The sequence below is a fragment of the Ochotona curzoniae genome, unplaced genomic scaffold (genome assembly GCF_017591425.1).
Source record: "Ochotona curzoniae isolate NIBS_2020 unplaced genomic scaffold, NIBS_Ocur_1.0 contig_1274, whole genome shotgun sequence".
NCBI classification, from domain to species: Eukaryota; Metazoa; Chordata; class Mammalia; order Lagomorpha; family Ochotonidae; genus Ochotona; species Ochotona curzoniae.
Genome location: NW_024465023.1, coordinates 13,332,749 through 13,344,879, shown reverse-complemented (window position 1 = coordinate 13,344,879; position 12,131 = coordinate 13,332,749). Strand labels below are relative to the sequence as shown.

Here is a 12,131-nt window from a genome sequence, read left to right as displayed (position 1 = left end):
TCTACCTGCCCTTGCTGCATGATCAAGAGTTCTCGGTAATAGAGGACATCCTTAACAGTATTTTTCAAGCCTTCCATCCCTCCACACACCATTTTATTATTATTAGGAAGAAAATTCTAAAACGAATTATCCAAACAATATCTTACTGCAATGTTAGTTTTTGGTGGTTCATTCTGAGAAATTCCCTTTGCAAAATCATTTTTTTTTTGTCATAAAACTCAAGGTTAGGAGAGACAAGAAGCAATTTCATTGTTGGGACATCACCTCTATGCAAGTATCATTTTACCTATCTTTGTTCAGTGGCAAAGCCAGGCTTAAAATCAAGGAGAAGCAAAAGAAAAAAAAGAAAAGACTCACGAATAGAATGAAAGTGGTGCTGGCTTACTAGCAACTTGATCAGTATATATGCCAGGAACCCCAGTATTACTGTGGTTTGAAAGAAAAAAAATACTATATTATAAAATTTTGGATCTCTGGCTGTTCCTTATTTTATGCTGCTCCTGCAAGTTAGCAATCAATATAAGAAAGTACGAAAGGTGAATCTCCCTGAATTCCATAAGAATACAAACTTCAAATTGGGTTAAGAGCTCCCAAATTAGGATGTACTTTGAAGATGGTACGATAGAAAAGAGGGTATTTTAGCCTTGTTCTACCACATATACTCTAAGATTCTAAACTAGTTATAGTTAACATACACATATATACAAACTTTCATTTGCTTCTTTTTGGCTTTAGAAGTATAAAAAAGTAGCTACTGCACATTGAGCATATTCTTCATTCTGTGCTACAGATATGGTGGCTCCAGCCTTAAGACTGGACCCTTTGTTCCTCAGCCAGGAGGCTGTGTGGCAATGAATTTGCAGATAGTCAAGCCACGTCAGGTTCAAAGGTGTAGTAAGACGATTTTGAAGTTGTTTCCAGCTATACCTATAATGTTATAATGAAAAAATTAGAGGAGGGGCAAAGTTATTATCCTTTAACATACATGTTTCTGAAGTGCTAAAAGTTTAGTAAGTTCTAACGTGTTTCTGGGTTCAAACCCTTCAGTACGGTTGGTGAGTGAGGAGGGGTGATGTATTTCATGTATTTACAAGGCAACCCACTGGAGTAGAGATTTATGATATGAGGGAATGTAATCAAAGCAGACAACTGTACTACTGTAACCATATAAGCTAGAGGCTCAGCACATGCTTGGCTCCTGAGATTTTTCATATTTATTTCTTATCTGGAACCATTAGGACTTTATAGCAACTATACTACTTTGAAACTGGCCATCATTTGATTGGGAGAACACACTGGCCTGAAGCAAATTTATTCAGCAGAAAACAGCACTTTAATTTCAGTTGCTTTGACTGTACTGTGCTTTCTCTCGGATTAACTGATCACATAAAATTTTGCTAACATTAAAAGGCAAAATGATGAACTAATGAGGCACATCTTCCAAAAAGTAAAAATCAAACAAAACCCCCAACTTGAATTCTACATGGTTCCTGAGCTGTCAGATCTTTACTTGTACAAAAGTCCTCAGAAATGAAAAAGATAGGCATACTGATGTGAAAATGTAAATGTATGCTAAAAGAAATAAATTCCCTGGTGCAGCATGTTGCATTTCTAGGAATTGTTCAGTTCCACTAATACATTCTAAAATAGATATGCACATTCCTTACAGCAAAGAGCAGCGGTATGCTCATTGTCACATTGCAGGAAGGTCTCTTCATGTGACGGCTCTGTCGTTTCCCTCTTCTTTGTCCACCTGTACCCATGGGGATTAGATACAGACTACATACCTGGCTACAGCTTCACTGTACACAAAACCAGCATCAGCTCGCTTCACAATTTCAAAACACAGATCCGCTCCATCCATACTGCAGAGAAATATGAAAAGTAAGTAAGAACAGAGGAATTTTGGGATAACATGGCAAGTGATACACTGTAACTAAATTAATAGTTGACTGATTAATAATAGGAAGTACTCAAAATTTTTCTTTCAAAGAAAAATAGACCAAAATTATAAAGTCATTATAATCGTGTTAACATTAAAAGTTTACAGGGAAAGAGGAAGAATAAATAACATTTGTTTGAATCCAATAACACGAGGTATAGAAAATTGACTGTGAATCTTCTTTAGGCTATCGTAATAAGAAGTCTAAGAAAGAAGGCTGTGGGCATAGTTTAAAGGCAAATTCCCAAATTATCTATGTCTAGTCACATAAAGTAATACTAAAAAATATTTTGCTTTAGTTACCTTAATTAAATGGGAAATTTTGTCTACATGCTGTAGACTTAAAAGATGAACCAATCTAAACTAATTTTTGCTTATACTTTCATTATCAAAGTTAACTGTTACACATTCCAACATATTCATATATTGGTGACACAGTGTCACTATCTTACTCTAAAACTTAAAACAGTGTTCCATCTTGCCGGACAGGTGAGGCTTCTGGTCTTGCCATACCTCTACTATCCTTACCTACCTCACCCAATGCTTTAAGAAAGTCTTATTCTGTAGGCAAACAGTCCTATTATTACTCCCTGAATATGTCATTTTGTTTATTTATTTTCCCACATGCTTCTTATATTTAAAACCAACCTGGAAGCTCCCTCAATGAAGCCAAATTAATGCCTTTGCTTCACTTTAATAATTCTATATATTCCACATCATAACAGTTCACATTTTCATACACATAGAAACATATATTAATAACTTATATTTTTATGCTTTAAGGCTTATAAAATGTTTTAACATCCATTATCTTATGCTTTCATTTATTCAGTAGCTCAAACTCTAATATAACTGTTCTAAGAACTGTACTGAGGAAACAGAAAGTTCTACAAGGGGTAATAAAAGAACTGTCTAAAATATCTCTTGGGAAACACTTCCTGCTTTGTTTCCCTTCCCACAAGCCAGCATCATCCTCTTAGGTCATTTGTCTAAGTGAGTCCAAAAGAATGTAATAGGGACAGGATTCAAATTCCAATCTAGTCATTTCCACTGTTCTTGCCATTGACTGCAGCTATACTAATGGAGTGTGCAAGGAACAAATTGCAGACTCAAGGCCTACAGTAATTCAACAATAAACCAAATCACAAGAATACTAATATTCCTCCTTCAATAGCCAACAGAACATTTGGTACCCAATAGATAGTTCATGAACAGCTGAGTGTGTTATTTGGGTCTTACTGTGATGTCAATGGAAGTACCTTCTCATTTACACAATGTTTTAAATGTTTATGTAGTTTCCATTTCATAGCTAATGAACATGTTCCAATGCTGGGTAGGATTCTTCTTCAAAATAAGGTTTAGGATAAGTTCAGTCTGAAGTGTGGGAGCCATCAGTTTCCACCACCAGAAAGAAATCCTGGAAAATGTGATCATGTGAGCTCTGATCACCCACACTATCCCTACCAGAAGAGTTTTGGATATGCACGCAGCTGAAAACATTTTTAACAATTCATGCTCTCACTACCCAGCAGGTTTATCTTTGCCTCTCCCTCTTTGTTACTAGAGAGGCTGTATGTTTCTCATTTCTTTGTATTGTGGGGAGAAAAATAAATGTTATTTGTAAAACTGGCTGCATATTCAGCTGGTTAGCTGATATGTAAAGGGCTAACAATCATCTCATAGTAAAGATAGTAGTTCTGTTTAGGTGTTTTCCTTTTTAATTGTGAAATGTGAGTTGAAGTACTATTCAAATTAAATAAGAGAGGAGATAGGCAAAGCACAGTGAGAAACTGTTTAATAAAGCAGTAATAATGTGGGAGTTATTTTGAGAGCTAGAGACTTGTAGAGGGATCTGGAAGGTAAGAGATAAAGGAGATGCAGGGCAAGTAACAGCAATGGTGGAAGGTTAAAACACAACACAGAGAACCAGTTCAGTCTGTGAGAACTAACTGGGAATTATTTGCTGCTCTGTGCTACACTGACCACCATGGATCAAGCCAATTTGTTCAGTCATGTCTGAGACAGCAGTAAGTCAGATGACAGTTTCGACAAATATGCATGCACACACATGCTAGTTCGGTTTCTACTCTCGCTGACTGACCTAGTTATTCTTAGATCTAATATCGTACGATTTTAAAATCTGTAGAAGTACATATTTTCACATCTGGCAAAACAAACCTCATCTCATTATTCTTTGTCAACATTTTGTTATGAATTTTTCTCCCAAAGGAACTTTCAACCTGCAAAACTGAAGATTTTTTTTTTACTCTGATGGCATTATATTTCTATATTAACTTCTAGGTGTTTGTATCTTTTCTAATATTCTCACCCATGAACATGCTATGCCTTCTTATTTCCTTTCATGTCTCTGCATTTTCAGGTTTTTTAATAGACTTGTTATTATAAACGGGGTCTTAAAAAAAGGATTTATTTATTCAAAGTGAAAGTTATAGAGAAAGAGGGAGACGGAGACAGAGAAATCTTCCATCCTCTGGCACACTCCCAAAGTAGTCACAAGGACCACTTAAGGTAGGAGCTCCACTTGGGTCTCCCATGTGGGTGGCAGGGGCCCTCTTCTTGCACCTCTCTCAGGTAAGTAGTAGGGAGACGAATCGGAAGATAGGAATTGGGAAACAAACCAGTGCCCATGACACTGCAGATGATGGCTTAACCTACAACACCACAAAACTAGCTCTACAAATATTTTTCGAACATTTTTGGAATATTTATAATCCAGTTCATAAGCAGGGATATTCTCCATTGAAGGGTTATTCTACAGGAAAGTCATCACTGTGAAAGTACTTTTCTCTCACTACAGCTATCTGATTAATTATTACAACATTAATTGCTAGTAAAGTAAAAGAAGTAACCAATTAATTTTAAATTTTATGATACAAAAATAAATGATAGACCAGTGTTTTGGTTTGTCTGATTAATTTTCCACCTCCAATTGTCCAAATGCCATATGGGCCACCAGTTTATGTATCAGTTGCCTGACTTCCCATCCAGTGTCCTGCATATGGCCTGGGAAAGCAGTTAAGGATGGCCCAATGTTTTACCCTGTACCCATGTGGGAGACCCAGAAGAAGCTCCTGGCTTCTGGCTTCGGATCAGCTCAGTAGTGGCCATTGTAGCTGCTTGGGGAATGAATCAATGGAATATCTTTTTGTCTTTCCTCCTCTCCATATATGTGACTTTCCAATAAAAAATAAATAAAGCTTAAAAACACTAAAATACTGTTATTTATATGAATTCTATTCCTCACAGAAATTTAAAACACACACACACACATTCATAACACACATAATCCTAATAACGGCATTCTGAACAAAACTGATGACTCAATTTACTTGATAACAGAATTAAAAACAATGACAAGATTCTTTTATTGCCTTCCTCTTTCTCTTTCCATCTTTGGGTGTTTCAAGTGTGCTCAAGAACTTTCAGACAACTTGTTCTGAATTACTCCACTTTAGTTAGAAGAAGTAAAATGAGAGGAAAAAATCTGTTTATGTAAGCTTACAGGGAGGGCTTCAATGCTGCTCACATGAAAAAACCAAGGCAAGTTTACTCAGATTTATCAAAAATGAGACATAAATAAGTTGATTCCCCTATTATTTTGTCTATTTGATTTGATAAAGTCTTTATAATAAACAAGCATTTTTTCCCACATGAAAGACCTGGAAGGAGCTCCTGGCTCCTGGGTTTGGATTAGACAAGCTCCGGGGATTGAACCAGTGGATGGAAGAGCTCTGTGTCTCTCCTCTTGCTCTATATCTGCCTTCCAAATAAAAACAAGTAATTTAAAAACATGTAATATCTATTTAATTAAATACCCCCAAACCAAATAAATCAACCAGACTATACGTCTAGATGCACAAACCATGAATATCCTCTGTACACTAAAGGAGATCAGAATACGCCACCCCAAAATATGCTGTCTTAGAAGTATTACTTTAAGCTGAAGGCAGAAACTCATGCCCTATGATTTCATAGCAATGTCAAAGTGCTAGAGCAACTTCTAAATATTTACTCTCAATTTCTGTACCTATGTCATCACTGACCAGTAACAGATGGTAGACTGGCACTCGTGCGAACTATTCTTTTTCAAACATGGCTGTAAAGGACAGACCAAACCTGGATTTCTCTGAAAATGACAAATGCAACAACTATAAACTAGACAGTTTTTTTTAAAAACATAGGATGCAAATTTGAAAAACCAAGCAAAAATGCCATCAGAATGGAGCTAAAAGAAAACTGAGCAGTCTAGGAAACATAGTAATAATACCATCTTGCAATCATAAATAATTAAAGCTAACATTTTTTGAGTGCTTACTGTGACAGGTATTTTCTAAGTTCTTTACATGCATTAACTTAGTGAATGGCTATAAGAAATCTAGGAGGTAGATATTACAACCATCCTTATCTTGCTTATGAAAAAACTGAGAAATGGCAGAAGTAACTTGCCCAAGAAAGAACAGTGCTAGCATCAGGATTCCAACTCAGACAACCAGACATGAAAATAATAATCATCACCTATTCCCAAAATGGTTACAAAGAAGGATGCTCCCTAACTCCTGCTCAAGGCTTACAGCTACTTCATGAAAGACAAGAGAGAATAATTAACTGGGTAAAATTCTAAATAACTAATCCATTTTTTGCCTATGAAGGAAGAAACTGGATTGGGGGAAAACTCTAAGGTGAATTAAGCTCTCCTCTCCATCCATACACCATGACTGGGATACAATCGTATTCTTCCACTTTGAACCTTGCAGGCATCACAGAAATACTTAGATAAGATTGGTAACTACAACAGGCAAGCAGATAGGAACATTCAACTTTTCAATGGAGGAAGGGGTTAGTCACTGTAATTGGAACTTAATTGCTTAATAAAGCAATTCTGATAGATTGCTAAAGATATCAAAATGACTGAGCATATCCCCAAATGCATATTTACCAATTTGATTTCTTTCCAGGGGAACTCATAGTTCCCACCCTTGCCCATTTGTGTATGAGGCTTATTATCTCCCGCTTCATCTGAGTGAACTCTTTTTAATCAACGTTCAAGAGAACGTAACCCTTTTATGTGACTATTGAAACAAATTAATTTTATAGTGTTCTTAATTTTTGTTAAAGCTATTGATGTTTCCCTTTGTGAATCTTAGCCTTTTGAAGTTTTAAAAGCTCTCCAAAGATCTGTTAAATAATTTCATTTTTTGCAAGCTTTCCTATGATTTGATTATCTTACAGAAACTATTCTGTTCGTAGTTTTCTCTCTCTCTCTCTCTCTCTCTCTGTGTGTGTGTGTGTGTGTGTGTGTGTGTGTGTGTGTGTGTGTTGGGTGAATGTAAATTGACTTCTGAATAGCTAAGTAGTTTTCCTAACGTTATTTCAAGAATCCTGTTTTCCTCATTTTATACATACATAAATATTGTAAGGGTTTATTTTATTTATTGGAAGGGCACAGTTACACATACATACATACTGAGAGAGAGAGAGAGAGAAAGAGAGAGAGAGAGTCTTTTGTTAGCTCATTGGCTATAATGGCCAGGGTTTCACCAGGCCAAAGCCAGGAGCCAGGAACTTCTTTTCAGTCTCCCACATGGGTGCAGAGGTCCAAGTACTTAAGCCATCCTCCAGTGTCTTCCAGGCACATCAGCAGAAGTGGATCGGAAGTGGAGCAGTTGGTATGACAACTGACTCCCACGTGGAATGCTGGCTTTGCAGGTGGCAGCAAAACCTGTTAACACCACAATGCCAACTTCTTTCCTCTGTTTACTGAACTTTGCCATGTACTGCTGGAAGGATTCCTACTAAAAAGGAAAGTCTGCTGCTGCCTGGCTAGACAGTGTTTTTCCTGTCCTGCACTGTATTTAAAGCTTCACTTATTCATTTATTTACTTGAAAGGCAGAGTAACAAAGAAATAGGGAGAGACAAGACGATAGACCTTCCCTGCATTGGCTCATTCCCCAAATGGCCGCAACAGCTGGGTCTGGACCAGGCCAAAGCCAGGAACCTGGAACTTCAATCTGGCCTGTGGGTCACAAGACCCAAGTACTTTGGCCATCATCTGCTGCATTTCCAGGTGTATTAGCAAGACACTGGATTCGAAGTAGAATAGCCAAGACTCAGAATCAGCCCTTATATATGGGATGTGAACCTTGCAAGTGGTGGTTTAACTGGTTACACCACAATGTCTCCCGTTTGTAACCTTCTAAAGGAATCTCACATCAAGTATGATCAATGTTAGTTTTATGGGTCTGAGTGTATGTGGGTGCTTCAGATTAGTGATGTAGCATGGGTTTATCTTTTATACCAGAAAAAATTACCTTTTAATTTCATTTCCACAAACTTTTTGAACAACCTTTGCACACAGTGATATATTTTGGGAATAGAGCTCAAGTCCAAACATAAGATCCATTTATATTTCGAATACATATATTCCAAGTACATTTATATTATATATATATCCTGAATATAACTTAATATAATATTCTTAGTACACCTGCAATTTCACTATGATCCATCACCTGAGGTCAGCTATGTCATTTGCCACTTGTGATACCATTTTGGAGCTCAAAAATGGTTGGATCCTGGATTTTTAGAGGTGAGCAACCCATATAACAATCTTACAAACTGCTAAATATGTCCTAGCCTTCCACTTTGACCGCAAGGTAAGATCTTGAGAACCTGGAAGGTGAGGTTCTATGAAGAATTCTTGGGTTCCTCAGAGTTCTGCTCATCAGAACACAGCATCTGGGATATCTGGCTCTTTGCCTGCCTCACTTTTTCCCCCAGTGCCAGCTACATCCCTAATCTTAGAGTGAGTTTTCCTAGGCCATGGTTGTTATCTCAAGGTGTAAGAGGAGCCAGTCCAATCACATACTTGACAGTTACTTTACAAGGCTACTTCTCCACACATAAGAATAGAGTCTTCCGCTATCCTTCTTCTATTCATTGCCGGTATTAAACTTTGGGACACTTCAGGTTACTTGTTACAGGGGACAAAAAATCAACTCTGGCTGAATTAAGCAAAAAAGGATTTCATTAATAGGACACTGAATTGTTCACAGAATGGTACGGAGGACTCTAAAACCAAAACTGGTGTTATACTTAGAAACCAAACACTAAACTCATTTCATAGGGACGTCACTGCTGTCCTACACAACTGCTGGTGCTCACACCACTGTCCCTGCTAATAATGTTATTTGTTAGATAATACTCTGAGAACCATGAGTATTACTCACCTACTAATCATCCCTTGTACCCAAGTGTTCCACAGGGTCCTATTCTTCTCACTGGTTATTACATCATGGGTTGGTAAGATTGACTCATGAAACCCGTGTCACATGCCATATGCTAACTGCTAAGGTAAGCAAACAACTGGCATCTTTGGCTTCTGTAGTGGAAGGCAGGCTTCTTCACCCATCAAGACATTTAGCAGAATTGATACTTTAGGTATTGGAAGAGGATTCAGATGCTAGAACAGGCAAAAACAATGAGAAATGGCACCTCCATTCTGGTTCTAAACCCTAATCTACACTTTACTAACTGATGGACCTCGAACATGATACTAAACCTTTTGGGGTGGACAATGACTTCTCCATAAAAAGCTAGGATTTGGCTTAGTGATCTTTAAGATCTTTTCATATCCCATAGAATTTTGTGTTTATGGAAAACACAGTCATTTTTAAGATTTTTAAATTTATTTTTATCGGAAAGTCATATATAGAGAGGAGGAGAGAAAGATCTTCCATCTGCTGGTTCACTCCCCAAGTAGCTGCATCAGCCAGAGCTGAGCTGATCTGAAGATAGGAGCCAGGAACTTCTTCCAAATCTCCCACGCAGGTGCAGGGTCCCAAGGCTTTGGGCTGTCCTCGACTGTTTTCCCAGGCCACAAGCAGGGAGCTGGATGGCAAGCAGGGCCACAGGGATTAGAACCAGCACCCATATGGGATCCAAGCATATGCAAGGCGAAGACTTTAGCCACTAGGCTATCATGCCGGGCCTGGAAAAACAGTCTTTAAAAAGAATTTTCTCATCCTAAAATTGCAATAGAGGCTGGCATTGTGGCTTAGTGAATTTAGCTGCTGCTTTTGATAACAGCAGCTCCTATCAGAGTGTCAATTTGAGTCCTGCTGCTCTGCTTTTGATTCAGCTTCCCACTAATGTACGTGGAAAGGCAGTGAAGGATGGCCCAAGATCTTGGGCCTGTGCCATCCATTGTGGGAGACCAGGACGGGGTCTCTGGTATCTAGCTCCAGCCTGACCCTGACCTGGCTGTTGCAACAATTTGGAGAATGAATCAGCAGATAAAAGAAATTTCAATCAATCTCTCCCCCATCGATCAATCTCTTAGCTCCTGCACCCCACCATCTGCTTCATATCCTTTCCCTCCTCCTCTGGAACTGTTTCAAATAAATAAATCTATTAAAAATCAAATTGTGATCTAAGATATTATCAAGTTTTACAACTAAAGAGTGGCTCTATATCTGTCTAGATATCAAGGACGGATCTGTCACACTTTCCAAGATCTTATGTTTACTATTCTTTTCTGAACATTATTTTTTATCTAATTGTTTCAAGGATCTAAATTATTCTAATCCATGTAGTTTGACAATGGTGCCTCCTAGTGGGTGAGGAAATTTCAGCTACAAGGGATTGCAAATGATTCTAAGAGCAAGGCAGTAGATGACTGGTTTTGTTGTTTATAAAATGCCTCTGTATAGTTTTATGAAACCACTTCCCAAAGGCAGACATATGACAACAGCTGCCCTGTTCTGTTCTACCATGGTAAAAATTTTAGTGTTAGTCCTCAGTGTTCTCACTAATCCTTGCTGCTAAATACTCAGACTCTAACATTAAGGTGAGTCCTCCAGAAATAAATTATGAGTCACATTATAGAATCTTGGAAAACAGAACTTTAATTAAAAGAACTTGCATTAAAGGGTAGACATTTAGTGCAGTTGTTAAGTCATGATTCAGGACACCTGCATCCTACATCAGGGTGCCTGGTCTGAGTCTTGGCTACCCAGAGTCCCGTTAATATGTACTGTGGGAGGTAGGAGATGATGGTTCAAATGGGAGGTAGGAGATGATGGTTCAAATAGTCGAACTCCTGCTACCTATATGGGAGACCCAGGTGGAGCTGTGGGTTCTAGGGCCCAGCATGGTCCAACTCTGGCTGTGGTGGGTGTCTGGGAGTGAATCTGCACATGGAAGGTCTTTTTTTCTCTTAGAAAAGAAAAAAGAACAGGGAAAGGGGGAGGGGAGAGGTGGGAAGCGGAAGGGAGGGCAAGGCAAGGCAGGGCAGGGCAGAGCGGCAGAGGAGAAGGGAGGGGAGGGGATGGGAAGAAAAGCAGTGGAGGGGAGCAGAGGAGAGGGGAGGGAAAGGGAAGACTTGCTTTAGGTTGGTAAGGGGGCTAGCATCTCAGTCTCTTGATTTTCAGACCACTATACAGCTCCATGCTTCCTCTTCACCTTTTAAAAAAGATTTAGAAATTTTTTTTTAATTGTAAAGTCAGATATACAGAGAGGAGAGACATCTTCCATCTGCTGGTTCACTCCCCAAGTGGCTGCAATGGCTGGAGCTGAGCCAATCTGAAGCCAGGAGCCAGGAGCCTCTTCTGAATCTCCCACACAGGTGCAGGGTCCCAAGGCTTTGGGCCATCCTCTACTGCTTTCCCAGACTACAAACAGGAAGTTGGATGGGATGTGGAGCAGCAGGGATTAGAACCAGTGTCCATATAGGATCCCAGGGCATGCAAGGCAAGGACTAAACTACCACGGCGGGTCCCCTCTTCACTATTTTGAAAGAAGAATTTTCCCTTGCCCTAACAGTACTTACGGGGATGTTGAGAGGATGGTGACATTCTACTTCTTTAGGAGGATTTTTAAAATATTACTACAAGTCATCACAACTTCTTTCCCAAGTGGCCAACAGGCACATAGGCTACCATGGTGCTAGGTGGAAACTGAGTTTCTAAGTTACCATTATTAAATGAAGCCAGTGGAATTGAATGGAGACACTGCTTGGTAAATGGTCCCAGTTACATTTGCATTAGGCAGCCTAAGGGCCCATATTCTCGAACTCACTCGTTTCTTCAGATTATGAGACTGACATGCTGCCTACTGCACCAAGGAGGCAGCTCTAAACTCACTCTTTTCTACACAGTCATCTCCGCTCAA

The 12,131-nt window shown here is 38.9% G+C and overlaps 1 protein-coding gene across 6 annotated transcripts in view; it reads right to left on the bottom strand.

Annotated features, from left to right (window-relative positions):
- The window catches only part of CASK (calcium/calmodulin dependent serine protein kinase), a 315,238-nt gene that overhangs the window by 155,643 nt on the left and 147,464 nt on the right, over positions 1–12,131 (bottom strand). For all 6 annotated transcript variants that reach the window (XM_040999655.1, XM_040999662.1, XM_040999680.1 and 3 more), the window contains exon 4: positions 1,788–1,865. In XM_040999655.1, the coding sequence (XP_040855589.1) occupies positions 1,788–1,865 (78 nt within the window). The remainder of the gene's footprint in view (positions 1–1,787; positions 1,866–12,131) is intronic.